Genomic DNA, 18084 nt, shown 5'->3' with positions numbered 1-18084 from the left:
GAGCTGGACTGGATTTGCCTCCCAGGGAATGAACTCCCCAAGGCCAATTCTGTTCAGAGGTTATAATCACTTAAAGAAGGTATACAGGTGGGCAGGAGTCATTTCAAATATTTTGCTAAGAGTCTATAATTATAATAAGGGTTTCTTTAAAGGTCATTTAAACTTACTTTTTACAAAACTGTTGAGGGTAAAATTGAATTTTATTCCATGGCTTTAAAAAGAAAACCTTAACACATCCCAATCTGCATATCATTGCTTTGTATTTGGGAAATCTGAGACGTGTGACGAGGTGAAGTTTGAGCTACAGCATTTTAAAATCTGGTACATTGTTTTTGATCACTTAAATTCTTAATTCAACCAGCCCCAAATTTAGGAGCTCCTAGGTAAGAATGTGACTTTGTTAAAAAGAATAGAAGTACTGTCTTAAGGGTAGAATTAGTATTTGAATTACCAGTAGTGACAAAAGCATTTTCTTTCAATGATGAAAGAAAACATATACATAGATCTTCAACTGTGTGAGTTCATTTTGAAGGTAGTAGTAAGTGCTGGTATTTTATTATTTTGGCTTGTCAAGTGATTTTATTCTTTATTATTAGACCGAGGGAAAAAAAAAAAAACCCTAGTATATTCCGCCAACATATTCATCAGTCATCATTTTTGGAGACAGTTTTCGACATATTGTATGTTTTACTGTGCTAACAAGAGAAAAGACTAGCCATTAAGTTTATGTTTCTTTGTTTTTCAGCAAGGTCACATATCAGGAATAATGCTAGAAGTATGCTAATAAACAATATATAATGTAGGTCATCTGGGAGTAAGAAATATTTTCTAACTAGTTCTAAAGGGAAATATTGTTAAAAAAAAGGGATAGATGTTATTTACGCAACACATGTTGCTCTATGTGTTACCATCAAAAGCATCTTGTGAACAGCTTAACGCAGTAAATCTTCCTTGGTGATTGTCAGGGTTTTTCAAGTCCGTGTTAGATTTAGATTCAGCACATTCAATTCACAATATACCTAATGTACAAAGCCCGTTAGATTATTTAGAAAGCTTCCATTAGAAATATTCCTACACTGCTGTGCTTTACAAAGAACATCATCCTCTGCTACAGAAGCAAATACTATGTTAACTGCAATAATTAAGAAAATTTTACATTAATGGCATTTATAATTTTAATCACTAATGAAATGACACTACATTTTTGTAGTTAATTTTGATTTTGTTGAGTTCTTTAAAATTAATTGCAATTTACAGGCTGATATTTCCTATTGCTATCATTAGTAAAACAATTTTATATGACTGCAGATGAAATGATAGTTCTGTAAGAATGTCTTATAAAATGTCATTGATGTGGTTTTACAAATGTTATTTTCTCACTGTTGGGAGATTTTCAAAAAGACTTTATTTTATAATAGTTTATTTTGTTTTCCAAGATGGTTTTTAATTGTAAATATCAAGTTTCATCATAAAGGAATTTATATAACTGTGTTCTGGAAAACATAACCAATACTTTATTTATTGAGTGCATCTAATATGTACTGAGCCATATGGGGGACACAATAATAAAGATGTGAAATCATAAAGACTGCTTTATTTTAGAGCTTAGCATTTAGAATCAAGAGAGCTTATTTCTCTTCCCAGCTGTAGGGCACTGTGACATCAGGCAAATCTTTCTACTTCCCTGGGCCTCAGTTTCTTTATTTATGATACAAGAGTTATAATAAATCCTGCTTTATCCACTTCAAAGGATTGTTGTGTAAAATGATAAAATGGTGTTAGAATGTTCAATATGATATGAAATAATATGATTTCTTTATAGAAGAAAATATGTATTTAAATGCTAGTACGTAGCAATTTCTGAAACATTATCTAGATTTCAGACTTCATATAAAAATTATAATCTCTACATCTCTTAGCTAGATTCCATGAATCTTAATTTATTGGCCATTTGACTTAGGGATATCTAGAAGCAACACCACAGTTATTTTAGGCGGAATGAGTACCTGACCTTCAAAGACATCAGTTTCTGAAACTGAGTCTTATGTTACAGATTACCTTTTTTTTTTTAATACTAACTTCTGTTTTTCAGTTTAGGAATCTTTACAAATATATTATGCCATAATTATGTGCCTTTATTTCTTCCAAGTCTTTGCAACTTATAGTGTTGGGATCAAGCCACGAAGTCTTAGTAAGGAACTCGTGGAATTTTGCCCAAGTAGCCCCACAGTAGCTTAGTTAGCAACACATGTAAGACCAGCATCTCAGAAAGAAAAAAAAAAAAGCTATCAGTGGGTTTTTTTTTTTTTAAAGAAAACAATAAAGAGTGCCTGTGTCTAAGTAATTCTGTTTATACTTGTTTTTTCAGAAGAAGACCTATCAGTGCATCAAGTGTCAGATGGTTTTCTACAATGAATGGGATATTCAGGTTCATGTTGCAAATCACATGATTGGTGAGTGACATTCTAAACCTTATTATAGATAGATTTTTCTCCTACGTGTGTGCATCAATGTCTATATAATTAAACAGAGTTAAAGATGAATTAATTGTTCAACCATCAATGTTTTACCTAAGCATGATTGATTTTTTTATTACTATTATTAGGCCTGATAAGGCATTAGCACATTTTGTTTTCTGCAAGGGCTAGTTTAGACTTCTGCAGAGGATTATATATCTACTGCCAGTCAAAACACAGGTGATTAACAAATTAAACTTAATCATTTTTGCATTATTGAAAACTAACAGGAATGGTTAATGAACTGGATGTTAGCTTTCCATAGAGTTTTAGACAGGTTTTAATTTCAGAAGTTATTATGGTAATGGCACTGCTGTGTGTTGCTTAAGCATCTTTGTATCAAAATCTAAAGTGGTGAGTTTTTGTGATAGGGAAACATAAATAATTTAAATTGCCATAAACTGGTTTTATATGGATGGTTTCAACAGCCTGGAAATAATCATGATTAAAAAGATCATGTAAAGAATTTACTAATCATTTTTTATTTCCCACCAAATTTTACATAGATCTTTATAAAAGCGGTTTGGGTAAAGATCTCTGAAGTCACTCTAAGCCAGTGTTTTCAGGGATTTTGCGTTTATCACATGGACCAGAGCTAAAAGGACAATTTTTTCACTTATTCAAATGTCCCATTATCCCTTAATTCCTCTGGGGTTACCTCCTATGTCTTTTAATTTGATAAGCACTTAGTAATAACACTAAGAGTTTTACCAGCCAATTAAACTTTATCAAGCAGATCTTTTTCTACTAGTAAAATGACAATTGCTATTACTTTATACTATTTTTTTCTTACTACTTTGTTTTTATACTATGAGAATTTTTTCATTTCATACTCATTTTGCGGTATTTTATAATACCATAAATAATTGTGATATAATATTTTAAAAAGTCTAATTAGCCTCATGCTCTCCTATTATCAAACTATAAGACAAGAAAGACAATTCAACATTTTAGACTCTGAAAATATTTTCCAGGGGTAAACAAGTTTTATTATACACTAATCAGAAGCATTCTAGGAATGTTTAGTGGAAGGGTTGCTCAAACTATCATTACCGATCACTAAAATCAACCATAACAAAACTTCTAAGGCTCTCGTAGATATTAATAAGATAAATTCAAAAATATGTTGGAAATTGATTAATAGTTTTTCCATAGGATTTGCCGTATAGTTTTGAAATGATGGGTCTTTAGAAGGATTATTGCTTATGAAAGACTAAGTGCTTAATTGTGCAAAGTGGAACATATACATAACAGCTAAAATATTGATCAGTTTATCTCTATATTTTCCAGGTTTAAGTACTAATATCATTAGTGATTTTCTTATGCAATAAATAGCGTATTCTTAAATGTGACAGAATAACATTGACAACTTTACTGAGTGTTTATAAGAGAATGGCAACCTTTATGAGAGATTCAAATAATGTATTTTCTTGCAATTAACATCCATTTTGGATTCCACAAAAATATTCTACATAAATTTTCAAAACTGCTTTTGGGGGCGTGGGGATAGGTTAGAAGAAAATGAATTCTTCTTGACAAATGATAAATGTTAATATTTTCCATCTTTATTTCTTGAATAGTTTATTGGTGCCAATCATTCGTGACTCTGCCTCATGCTACAGTTTTACATGGACTTGATGTGAAAACATTTCTTTGCAGTTTATGGAAAATTTAGTGAAACTTTGTGGGTCAGGCTTCTGATTAGTTTTTTTCTATCTAAACTTATTTTTGGTTCTGCGTTTATTATTTATCCCAGGACCCAGATGAACTGATTGGACGTATTTTTTGCCACAGTATTAATGTTCTTGTGCATATGTAGAATCTGATTTGAACGTTGGGCCTGAGAGGACTTTTTGATTTTCCAGTTTTAGTATCGTTTGTCCATAACATTGGTTTGTCCTGGTCTTTCTTTTTAAATTGCTTTATACCTTTCCCTTTGTATTTCTCTTAAATCCTTGCATCATTAGTGATTTCCCAAGGCTTTTCCCCTCTACCTATGGTGGATTAATGTGACACTTACCTTCTCTTGGGATCTGAGCATTTAACAATTCACCTTCCATCAGAGAAGCAAATTCTACTCCTTTTCACAGAGGACCTAGTTATTTAATATTCATGCTATTTTTAATAATAAAATACGTAATTCTCTTGCACTTGAGGCCTAAACAAATGAATAGCATCTTTTTAATTGTTCTATCTGCTGACCATGCATCCAAGTCCTACACTCCCTTCGTGTTATTAATATCTAGAGAGAGAGAGAATGTGTAACAGGGAGGATGTCACAAAGGCTAAGATATTCTTTTTTTAAAATCCCAGTGTGATACTTAGTCTTTCAAATGAGGCAGGCAGCATTATTTTGTTGGCTAAAATACCTCCGTTGAGGGTAGGTATTTTTAGGTTGTGTATCTGTGTATGTTTTTTGTCTAATCAAAAAATAATCTCAACTAGACTGTTAGCAGAAAAGAGGGATTAGAGGCTATCTGAAAAGCCTCTTACTCTTTTTGTAAGAGGGTATATAGTGTTTTCACAGATTTTGTTTTACATTTCAATCAGTCTGAAGAAGGATTCTGTCACCTGATGGAAAACAAAGTCTGCAGATGACCCAATGAGGTGTAACTTTAAATTCCTTTTTTTAACGAAGTCATTTGCATTTGCTTATATGTAGCACACATGTTTTAATGCGATTTCAGTATCAGGCAACCTCCGCGCTTCTTTCTGGATGTGCTGGTCTCAAGCTATTGGCCAGGGACATCTGTGAAAAGAAAACCATCAATGTTTCTACCAGGTACATATTGGAGACGCTCTGCTTAAGTGCCGTTTTGCAGCTAGGTGTGGACACATGGTCCGAGTTGCAGGAATAATTACTCAATAAAAATGCATTAGGGATTTGACTTACGTCTATTAAGGAAAAAAAGGAAACTTCACTCTCCACCACATTTTGACACAGTTTCAGTAAGAAATCAGACCAGTGACTATTTAGGGGTTTCTTTTCTTCTTTACACACACACAAAAAAAGAGCTACAAAACATTTTAACAGCTTTCCTGGGGAAAAGACTTTCCTCTTTCAAAGTCTGCACAGATGAGAAAATTTTTCTTGTCTTCCTTTGTTCCTTTCACATAGTTTACCTTGGCTTTTGACCTGAGAATACAGAAAGAAGCCATTGTATATTACGTCCTTTAATTCATTATTCACCGTCTCTTTCTATCAGCATAGTAAATATTTATTGGTATTTTCCTCTTTGAGGTTTCCGTTATTATTGTTATTATTATTTGGTATGGATTAGTACAGACAGAGATGGAAAGCAGAGAATTTAAATGTGTTTAACCCAGCAAAGGGATTGCCTCATATAAAATTATGAGGCACAACAGCAGTAGAGTAAATTTGTAAGTGCTCAGAATAAAGGGCTGTTAGGCACGCGATAATATAAAGAGATGACATTGCCAAGAACTATTTATGAGGAGCTTAATTTTTTCACTCTGATAATTCTTGACCAATAATTACCAGTCTCTAATTATCTATTTTAGTTAGAAAGAAATTTCGATCACTATGGAGGTTGGCATTGCAACTAGCACATAAATCCCCAAAGAGACGAATGTGTTCCAAACAGCCACAAACAACTGTCTCATGAAACATAGTGAGCAAATTGCGAGCGGCTGGTGGTAGACAACCAGCAATACACACACCATCGAAGGCCAGTCAGCTTGACAAAGAAATGATCAAAGGGGAGAAATGCCATTATCCTTGGAACTGATTGCTGCAGTCATGGACTTTGGAGGACAAGTGGTCAGGATATAGCCATGGCCATTTTCAGCCCTCCCTTTCAAAGTTCTCAGCTGGAGAATTTGAAGGGAATGGGTACTAGCCATTTACCTAAGAATAATTTTTAAAAACTGATGTAGAAATTATTAGTTAATGTTTTTTTGTTTTTGTTTTTTCATTTTTTTCACCTGACCAGAAAGACCCATATTGTAATGGCAAAATTGTATCTAAGGTGGTGTGAAAAAATAGGAAAATCCAGAAATAGTCACTAATAAACATGTCCCAGATGGATCAAGGATGATGCTTAGAGTATTTGGAAGCAAATGTATTTATCTCTTAGAAAAGCAAAACTGGAATTTAGGACTATGAATGACAGCTAATATGAAAGAAAACACTGATGCAAAAATATTGACTGCTTTTATTCAAATCTCTAATACTCAGTGTTTTATCGATAGTTACAATTTTTAAGAACATGAAAAGATTCAGATCTTCTCCAATGCATGTGAGAAGATCTATACCCTATGTGTTATGTTACATGTGATATATATTGCTAATGTCATTACAAAAAGAATGCGTAAATCAGTTTTGTACAATGTGGTGAAATTTTAGTCTGCTTTTGTGGCACGTGACATTCATACATTCTGCAATTTGCTTGATGCCTAAGGTCACAAATGGCATTCCTTTCCTTCCATTTCTTTAGCGGATGGTGTGCTACGTGACTAATCTTCATTATAGTTTTGTGACATTCAGTATCACCTCTGAAACATTTCAGCTTGAGTGCTCTTGCTTTAGAATAGACTAATACCAATATTTTGAGGTCTATTGTGGTTTTGGATTTTATATGTCTTAAAGGCAAATATCAAAAGATATGGATCTTTGCATAGGAAGATAAAGGACTGTGTTACCCTGTAAACTCTCAGTGTTCATTGGCTGTTTGAAAAAAAAAAGAATAGAAATGAACCTATAATAATGCATACATGTGTTCGTGTATATATTATATGTATGTACCTGCATTATCCTAAGAAGCTCAAAGTCATAAGGGTCTTTGGAATTTACATTAATTCTAAACGAGAAGACTATTGAATTTTTTTAAAGTCATCTTCATTTGATTGCTTACAAAACTCAGGGAATTAAGAAACAAGCATTTGGTGTTAAATATGATGAAATACTGGCTTATTTCATCAAGAGCTGGATTAAAAAAGATGAAATCTGGGCAGTTTAATGGTAACAGAAAGCTACCCTCATGTGGGCAATGCTGGCTTATTTGAAAAGCCCATAAAGGGTTTCTACATGGACCATACAAAAGGGATACTTTCTCTTTAATAGCCATCTGTACAGGAGAGATGAGAAGTGGGCCAGGTCATCTCTCCTCAGCTGTCATGATATTAACGTAGGTAATGGAGCAAGCTCGGCGTTCTGCTGGGTGTTGTTTTTCATAGATGTTCATCGATTTACACAGATAATTCTATTTATTTCTTAGAGTTGGTCCAAGTGAACCACGCAGAATAACAAACACCAAAGCATTTCAAATGACTTTATCTTTGTTTGTAACGTAACTTCTGTCTAAAAAATGGTGTCACACCTACTGTGCAGATGGCTGCATGATTTGTAAACCAGCCAAAACATTTAAACAAATGTGTGATCTGGGGATAGATTAAATAAAGGATAAAATGGAGTGTGGGCCACAAATTCTAATAATCAGATGATTTTAAGTTGTGTGCAGTGTGGAGTGATGGTCGCAGTGATAGCAGGGAAAGCTTGCCAATGACAGCAAGGTGCCTTATAGATCTCAGGATGGAGCCTGTGGCCTGGTAGGCCTCAGTTTGAGAACCACACATTTGCTGTACAGCTGGCAGCTCTGTATGGGGACATCAGATAAAACTTATGTAAAATGAAGTGTTATTGCTTAGTATGAAATTGTTCAGAGAGGGAATTTGCAGACAGTAACTGAAAACAGAATTCATGGTACCAATGAAGCAGACTGTAAATATGAAGAGGGTTTAATTATCTGCGCAATTTAACAAAAATTCAAGATGTATTCAGAAAGGACATACAGAGGCATGAATAAAACACAACTACACTGTTTACTGAGTGCAAAGTGGGGCCACAGGAACTTACCAACTTTGTCTGGTCAGAGTTCCTAAAAACAAAGACGATTTAAAAGGAAATAAAAAAGATCTTGATTAACACCTTTTTTGGAATAAGGCAGTTTTCAAGAGCTCATCTTGGTTATTTGGATTCTTATTTCTTAGGCAACTTTTAAAGAGAATCTTTGAGCCTATCTCTTAATTTCAATGTTGAGCTAGTAAAAGACAAATCAGGATGTTTATCCTTGTTTTGTGTTTTAGCCTGCATGTAGCAGCTTTGATTTTCAAGAGTAAAAAATGCTGGCAGTTAGTGGAGTGTCTAATTTACAGGCTCCTAAGATAGCCTCTTAGACATTTCTTGCGGTGTTGATTTTCTGTGAGACTGAGGGTTCTAACTGAGCCCACAGACGGACCGAAGCTTCAGTTTCTCGTTATTTTTTAGAACGCACTGCTCTTAAAGAGGCCGCAGAAGAATGTGGCTGAAGCAGAAATGACTGGAGGCCAGCCTTTCTTCCTAGGCTCCATACAGACACTGGGAGGAAAGTCTGTGTCAGATGGATAATTCCATCTGACTGTCTGAGATACAATGGCGGGGCTTCTGGCTCTCATTTTGTCCTCACCTTTGACTTGCTGTAGAATATGCCACAAGTGTATGTCACTGTTTTTCACTCACTGTTTGTTATATTATCAGATGTGGATGTCTTTGTGAATGAAGTTTGCAAAACATGTCTGAGTGGAGGGTGTGGAAAGTCATCAGCAATAGATGAAAAAGGACAGATCCCTGCATGCACACACTTGTCCATATTCACGTATGCATTGTCATCTATTTTTTTACAGGATCGGTTCAGACACATAAAAAGAAAAGGTCTCTCATGACCTATTTCCATAGGTTATTTCCTAGTTTCGGGGCCATTAATAGCAGTAAACAAAGGAAAGGGAGCCAATATGGAGAGTGGGTGTCGAACTTCAGCTGCTCATATTGTTGCATTTGGTGAGCTGATGGGGTTTCCTAGGTCACCTTTAGAATTATGCCTATGACAGCAGTAGCTACCTGCCAAGATTGCAAGGTATCTCACAGCTCTCAGGATGGCGCCTGTGGCCCGGTAGGCCTCAGTTGGAGGGGTACACATTTGCTGTACAGCTGGCAGCTCTGTATGGGGCAGCCGTGTGGGCTGTTAGGGAGCTGGAAAGGAGACAAGCATGAAATTTCTTCTAACCCCAACTCTGTTTTTCTGTACTGTTGGCTGCTTCTCAGTTCCTTGACAAAAAAACCAATCAGGCACCCTTTAATCCGCCTGTGATTACCACTGGTATAAAAAGAGAAGCATAATGAGGAAAAATGCCTCGTTTTGTTGCCTTCAAAAGCCAACAAATTGGAGTTAACTTGACAGGAAGTGGCTTAATAATTAGATTATTTATTTATTCCTGACACATATCCCCCTGTTACTAGTCTCAGGAGACCCTGTAGATGGTACGATTTTCAAGCTGCCATTACTTCGCTGTCTTCTGTGAACAAAGAAGCTACTGTCTATCAGTCAATTAAATGCACTCTTTAAGCGGAGGCTGCGAAGTCCTCAATGGAGGGAGCCCTGGGACATTGTGGCTGATGATTCCTTTCTCTGTACTGTACATCACACTCTCAACTACAGTCCCCACAGAGATGGAATAAAGTCATGCATTAAAATATCACTTGTTGATTTGTTTGCTAATGAAGAGCCATTGAAATGTTTGTGTATTTCTATGGCAAAATTGTTGATAAAAGGGCCTACTTGCCTGCATATCTTAGTTTATCTGCCGTGAGTGCTTATTTAAGAATTATTAAAATTAAAGTCAACAAATAAGTGAATAAAAAAAAAAAAACAGCCCTGACATAACAGGAGTTTTCTTACTATTTTCATCAGATTAAGTGAATAAAGGCAGGCAAAATAGAGAGAGAGTGTCATTTCAATCCCTTGCTTATATTGTATTAATCCAAACAATTTGTTTCCTCTGACATAAAAACTTTAAGTCTTTTTCAGAGTATCTGGGAGCTATACCTTTTAAGTATTGAAAGATACGAGAACCCATTTGAGAGAATAACGAACTTAGAAATTTTTTTTTTTCTTTAAGATGAATGGCATTTTTTAGCCATTTCTATGACTCAGTGAATATGCACAGAAGTTTTTCTTGGGGACTTTCACAACCATGCTAATAAAACATCTGTGATATATCAGACACAACCTCACAGCCACGTGGATTGTATAGACATGACTTTCTTTCTCTGTATGTTCCTTTTCCTGTTTTTGTTTTGTTTTGTTTTTTATTTAGCATTACTTTATTTCCATCTAAGTGGTGGTGACTTTTCAATCAGCACTTAGTCAAGGTCTTTATCCTTTAACATATTCATCAGCTTCTTACTGCTTACTGTTTACTATGTACAAAGCATGTCTTTGCTGGACTTCTCTGGTTCCCATTAATTGGTTTTATATCTTAAGAGTGCATGTGTTGTTAGGTTGGGGGTCCAGAGGTCTAGGCTAAAAACTCCCATAATATTATGACAGTGTTCTGATGAATATTTACCTATGGCTCTGCTATTTAAATGGATAAATTTGGAATTTAAACAAAGGCCACTGGATATCGAAAAGTGTTCCCTCTTCTTCCCATCAGACTTTGTAAAAAAACAAAACAAGACAAAAACAGTAATCAAGGCGTTAACTCTGGTTTTCAGGGTTACCTGACAATAAGCTGAAAAGAATTAATGTAAGCCATCATCAAATGACCATATTCCTTATTTCTACCCTGTTATTCCAAGTCATTTTGTTAGAAATAGCTTAGGCACTCGGAGGTGTTCTGTAATAGAAAATGAATTTGAAACCCTTTCATTAATTGGTGATTAATATATTTCAGGATTAGTTTAAGCAGGGCCCTACCTCCTGCCCAGTCAAGTATGTTCTGCTTAATATCCAATTATCTGCACCTTCGTAGTTATTATGTCTTAATATTTCGGATATGATAACCAGAAACTTGAGAGTCATGCTAATGAGGAGAATAGAGCAAGAATTAACCAATGACATACTCAGTGATCCTTGGTGAAGAAAGAATCTCTTTTTACCCCTTCGCACATTGCTTCAGCATCTTCCGGGCTCTGAATGAAAAGTAAGACCTTCAGCGATAGCAAGAGAAAATCAGAAAGCTAATCATTGTCTCTTTTCCTAGTTATCTGAATGTTCAGTGTTCAAGTTCACCGAAAAGCACCCATGGGTCATTTTCTGGAGACAAAGAATAGGAAGCCAAGAGAGCCGGTTTATGTTTTCCAAACAGGAAACATCATCACCTTCATCTTTTCCTTTTGACAAAGGCACAAGTTGTCACCTCTTCAAAGGATGTTTTAACTCAGATTATTTGATGTGCCTTTAATATGTCACTAAGGAAACAGTGTTTCCTGCTACCTTTTATCCTTTTTCCCCCTCAATGTGTCACCACGCTGTATACACATATTACACCTTTCTGTGGAACCTGTTTTCCAGGTAATTTTCCTTGTGAGCAGTCTGACTTGGCTCCCGGGGTGGTGTCTGCTAGGGTGCCGTGTGCTGCTGCAAACCACATAGGTTTCAACCGTGCACTTTGTACATTACCCCTTTATATGCTGTATTGTAATGAAGCCGCATCAGTAAATTGCAGGGAAGGGGTGATTGTTGTGCAGGGATGACAACTACACCTCGGGGTCCATTTGCGCCAGATTATTCTTTTTATTGTTATTATTACTTCCCATCTTCTTTACTCTCTTGCTGCCGAACTTGCTGTTGGCCACCGGTGCACCACTGAGGGAATCTTGAGGAACATTGCAGTCATCGTTGTTTTTCTCTTAGGCACGCACCAATCACCGTTCTGGTCCAAACCCAGATATCCTGGTGGCTCTGTGGGTTTTACTGATGCTCCTTTACTCTGTTGACTTCGTTTCTAAGGTTCCTCATCGTCATCTTCTTAAAAGAACAAATTTATTAGGAATAAAAGTGGCCTGATTTCAAACACTTCGTGTAGATGTTATAAATCTATAGTCAGGATGATCACCTTGATGTGTCCCTTCCCCACAAAACCGGTTTAATAATTTACAAAAAGAACTTCAATGGGATTACTGTTTAAGGAAAAGATTTGTAGTTTCAATATCTTCTTGGGTTTCATTAAAACATAGATAAAGTCATTAGGAATATTGTATCTATTAGTAGTTTCTCTTTCCAAAATAGCCAATTTCCTGCCCCCAACCAACTGCTGTCACCCAATAACTAATAAAAAATCGTGTGGATTTAAGGCAGAGACCTTCTGTTCTTATTCAACAGAATTATGAGCAAGGTTTTAGCCTAGGGATAATTATGTATATGTGAATTTTGGTGACTGTTAATCCTTTTGTTGTCATAATTTTAGTACCTGTGTCCACTTGCTTTTCCAAATTGTTAGTGCTGCTGTTATTTGTTTTTATTTTTCTAAGACTGGGCTACTGTGTAGTGTTCAAACTAAAATCTAGAATTAGAGCTGACACACCTTCAATTGAACTATCAAGTCCTTTAAAACTGCTTGGCCAGTGACGCCAGTCCCACGCTATTCGACCGTATACACTTCCGATTGTGGGCCAAAGAACATTGATTTTTAGCTGTCATTTCTAGTGCACATACTGTAGAATTGAAATTTAAACCTTAATCCACCCAGTAATACAATTAATTTTTAATGTGCAGTAATACTAATTGAAATAGCCTGAATTTAGTAAGACACCACAAGACATTTTCAAAAGCAAGAGTCTCCACTGAGAACTGAGAGGACAGATAATCATTGTTACAGTGTTTACAGGATAAATGCTCACTCTACAGGACTCCAGTGGACAGGGAGTTTTCTTTAAATTAGACCGTAATATATATATATCGCTTTCTGAATGGAAAGATCTTTTCAAAGGGAATTTCTCCTTACTACCCACTGAAATAGGGTAAACATTTTCCGATTAACTTTTCTTTTAAAAGCATAGTTTTAGTTAAAAATATCTTAACATAGTATATGCAAAGATTATATTAACCTATTTTTAAAAAAAGCAATTATGAATGGTTGCAAATGAAGTCACCTGGCAACGATGTCATGTTCAATAACACCAGTCTCAATGGATAATCTCATTATATGATGTGTATTTGAGATACTGTTTCCAGATGTGAGAAATGCATGTGCTTTCTAAGCTGTCCGTAAATCAGTTGCCTTGTTTAGTTGTATGTGTATATACCTGTGAACCAATAATACATCCTACTTTTATGTCAAACTGTGTTCCTTTAGCTTGCATATGATTTCAAAATGGCCTTTTAAATGTTTTGTGAGGGTTTTTTGTTTTTTTGTGTGTTTTTTTTTTGCCCAGCCAGAGTAAAGCAAATTTTGCACTGTAAAACCAAATAGGTTTCCAGTCATTTCTGCACTAAAAAGGCTTTCTAACCACATTTATCTGCTAGTAAATGAGGACTTTTTAAAATGCATCAGTTCTGCTGATGAATGGGCTCGCGGAGTGTTCAAAATGAGCACCAGCATTAAGTTTAAAAAAAAAGGCAAGCACTGTATATCATGCTTTCATGGCTCTCGCATTATAGTATTTAATAAGCCAATAGTGCTGTTAAATATTTAGTAAAGGTTCCCTCATAACCCTGCCATCTATTCAAATGAGATTTGAAGACATTTTTGCAGCACATAAGTAAAAATGATGGTAGAGAACTTGAAGCAGTCGTAGCGTGGCATATTTTCTAAATGAAGTGTGGGGTAATGTGGTACAGATGAGTTCAGCAGATTCACACCTATAAAATCCCTAAATCAATTCACACTCTTTGGATTAAGGGTCCAAGCTGGCTTTCATTTTTTCACTGTTAAATCAAAGTGCTGTTGGGATTATTTACAGAGAGTACTAAAGTGACATTATAGCATGTTTTTTGTTTGTTTGTTTTATAAAAATAAGATCTTACATTGTGATTATTTTAAGCTGTTCTAGTATCAGGTGGGCTTTATAATAGACATGTTCTGTTTCTCACTGAATAGAGGGAGAGGAAGAAAGAGATGAGGGAAAATCCATTTATAGTCCATTCAGAGCATATTATCAAATCCAATTGGAGTGTAGTAAGTTGAATCTTTTCAGTATCTAGTTTTGGGTATGCTATGGCAAATGCTGAATTATAGATATAGTTTTACACACTGATCTGATACATAAATAGATCATCTTTATCAAGTTTTGCATGCAATATTTGATGGTCATTATCCAAATAACAATAATTGCTCTTTAATCTGGAATGAAAATGGGTTTCCGGGATCCTTATGCGAAATGTTACTAGTACATATGATGCTGACATCATTAATGTCATCATGTTGGTCGATTAGAATTCACGTTTAAACCTTTCAGTGCTTAATGGTGTTATTCATTTTGAAGGTGTAAAGATAAAGGCTAGTAGCTTGTTCAGATTTGTATGTGATGTGTTTGGAACCTATTTACTCAATTCTAATTTTGATCCTGTTTTATATGCAGCCAGTGACCACAGTATTCATTCAAACTGCACAGAGACACATCTCATCTGTAAAACACGGTTACTGATCTTATTTGCTATTTATGTTCTCATAAGAAGAAACATAGGATTCGTACGATCAGAGAAAAATACACTTTGTTTTGAAATTCTGTATATCACAAATATGTTCATATTGAGAATTTTTTAATGAAGAAGGGATCAAGGAGATTGCTTTAGGTGTACACGAAGCAGAAGGGAAGGAAAGTGGTACAGGGTTCACATATAGGTGTGTTAATATGCAATGCTTGATGTATGTTGACCTCAGGTTACAAGAGTAGAAAATCCCATTTTCCAGCTTGTTTCAAATGTAGTAAAAATGCTGCTTCAGTTGCTTTATGCTACTCACATTGGGAAAGGTGCTTATACTGTGATAATTATCATCAAGGAATATTAATGCGTTCAGCATTTGTAACCCAAAAACTCATTATAGCTTAAGCTGTGCATCATCTGTGAAGAGAGAACTTTGCCAGAATTCGCTCTTCACAGGGGTTGCCTCCTGCTTGCTGCGGAGTGGTCAGAGTACTGCAAGAGGTCACTTAGGCTATTTTTGAAAGCTGAAGTTTTGCAATTTTTGAATCTCTACCTTCTGTCTAAAGAGCTTATCATTCTTGCCTCAAAATGTCCTCCTTCTAATTGAATGCATACTGAAGAGCAAATAATAGTAATAATAATAATAATAATAATAATAATAATAAATAAGAAGTAACTGTATCTTGTTATATAGAGTCCAAGAGGGTTGGCACATGTATTCCACACCAAGATAATTGAAGTATTGGTGTCTTTTCTTCTGTCATTGAGCAAAGGGATTCATTTACACCAGTTTCCTTAATGCAGGTGCCCTTGGGTTTCAGATAGAAATGCCCCCACTGGGGCTCCACTTCATAGCCCTCTGGCTGGAAATTGTGTAAATAAGACTGCAGGGTCAACCTTCCCTTTTCGGCAGCCGTGTCCTTAATTAGTCTGTGACAGTCTTTCACATGAGCCTGCACTGTTCCTGGGATCATGCCTCACACAGCTAAGACATCTATCTGAGACACAGATAGATATTTTTGTATGTTTGTTTAAAATCATTCCCTGGGGGAATATTGACATGATGGGAAGGAGAATCTCTGGGTGTGTCCCAAATCTTGTAAGTTCATCTGATCAAAATATCTGGTTAGGCAGCTCCGTTATAAATCAGAAGTGGTTAGTTTCATAAGAATATTGTGTCTTCACCTGAGGTGGGTAGCTTGTTGAAAAGGAGCTGTGTGCTTGTGATATTTTTGTGTGATTAAATCCCATTATTTTTCTCCCACTGATGCATTGCTTGTCTTTTCCCATAAGTAACATTGCTCCGTACTGCATGTTATAGTTTGTGTTAGGCCAGGCAGAGAGCACTAATACTCAGTTCTGTCAGGCTGTCTGGCTTTGCAGGACTGCTGTGTTGCTGAGGTCAAATTGTGGACCTGGCCTTGCTCCTGGGAGGACTAGAAAAATATGTTTCATAACTTCCCATCGACATACGCGAAGTGTAAGAAGGAAAACGATGAAGCTCATAGGCTCAGTTTAGATGAACTGTGAGGTTGGAATTCATCAAGCAGGAAAGCTTACTGTTGTTTAGGAAGCTTCCTTACCGCGAGGGGTTGGGTGCCTAGTAGGTCATAGCTGACGACCTTGAGGAACAGGGTAATCATTCAAATAGCCCAGGAGGCACAGACACACAAGTTGATAATCTGGAGTCAACTTGCTGCAATAGAAACTTACTTACCTGTTAAAGTCACTTACATGGAGGAATAATGATAGAATGAGTACCTCAGATTCATTGTCGATACTGTAGGCTTGTTCCAGTGGAAGCAATTTGCTTATTTTGTTTTCGTTTGTTCTGTTTTTTATGAATGGGACAGAACCTTTATTTTATGCAGTGGAACACTAATGCCATAAAATGGATGAGTGTCCTGAACCAGAGACCTAGTCTCAAGAGTTTTGGGCTGGAACGCTGACAGTACAGTTGAGAGTTACGATGGTGGCGCGTCTTCTGTGAGGAAGTAAACTTAATAATCTTTATGAATTTTGAGTAACTCATAACTCCACTTCCTCCCCAAAAGAAGCATTATGAAAAGATTGCTTCTAAATCCTTCAGACATTCTCTGTACTTGTGATAGATGCCATCCTCTTTACCTGGAGGCGACGGAAATGAATGTGTTTTTTGCAAGAGATAAAAGTGTATACTTTAGAAGGAGCAAATTGCATTTTCATGTTGAAGCTCACTCTTTGCACTCAATGTGGTGAGAGCCAAATGTGAAGAATTGCCTTTGACGTTACTTCTGTGTGTCCTGCATCGGTCGTAGGGATTGCTGCATCAGGGATTGCTGCATCGTTACGCTGAAGTGCACCATCACATGGGATAAGTGTGACTTTGAAAATCTGGAAATAGCATAAGGTTGCATTTTATGCCCAGGCTGCTTTGATAACTATAACTTTTCTAATTATCGAAAAAGTTTAATTTATCTTATCGTGTTCCCCTAAAAATAAGACCTAGCTGGACAATCAGCTCTATTTCGTCTTTTGGAGCAAAAATTAATATAAGACCCGGTCTTATTTTACTATAATGTAAGATCTGGTCTTATATAATATAATATAATATAATATAATATAATATAATATAATATAATATAATATAATATAATAATATGTGATATAATACCGTGTCTTATATTAATTTTTGATCCAAAAGACGCATTAGAGCTCATTGTCCAGCTAGGTGTTATTTTCGGGGAAACACGGTAGTAATGATATATTTATTAAAATTGTGTGTATGTGTCTTTTAAAAAAAATTGTCATCTTCCAAGTGTTACGGGTTTGTTTAGAGACACACAAAAAGAAAATGTTTTAATTTTCAAATGAAAAGGTCATTTTAACTTTGTTTAAGTGTGTTTTACCTAATCTATATCTTGGACTATCATGATATGTTATAAAGTAAAATTTAAAGTACATTCATTTCAGAGGTCTTCAATTATAGGGCTGATTTCTTAATTCTAATTCAGAGTTTGTCAGTAACGGTGGTTTTCTAATTTTTTAATGGCCTTTCTTTGAAAGAAAGTTTTGTAGTTTTTTTGTTGATTTAAGTCTATGTGTGTATGTATGTGTACACATGCACATGTCTGTGCCTACACATGGACTCGCTGCCAGCCTTT

The 18084-nt window shown here is 35.7% G+C and overlaps 1 protein-coding gene across 6 annotated transcripts in view; it reads left to right on the top strand.

Moving 5' to 3' along the window:
* Positions 1–18084, top strand: part of ZNF521 (zinc finger protein 521) — a 280797-nt gene that overhangs the window by 149859 nt on the left and 112854 nt on the right. For 4 of the 6 annotated variants that reach the window (XM_033087526.1, XM_033087530.1, XM_033087528.1 and 1 more), the window contains one exon: positions 2369–2453. In XM_033087526.1, the coding sequence (XP_032943417.1) occupies positions 2369–2453 (85 nt within the window). The remainder of the gene's footprint in view (positions 1–2368; positions 2454–18084) is intronic. The other 2 variants (XM_033087527.1, XM_033087529.1) reach the window with 1 other exon arrangement.

The sequence above is a fragment of the Rhinolophus ferrumequinum genome, chromosome 19, assembly GCF_004115265.2.
Source record: "Rhinolophus ferrumequinum isolate MPI-CBG mRhiFer1 chromosome 19, mRhiFer1_v1.p, whole genome shotgun sequence".
Taxonomy (NCBI): domain Eukaryota; kingdom Metazoa; phylum Chordata; class Mammalia; order Chiroptera; family Rhinolophidae; genus Rhinolophus; species Rhinolophus ferrumequinum.
Note: the sequence above shows the minus strand (reverse complement) of the source record. Positions and strands in the feature narration are given on the sequence as shown.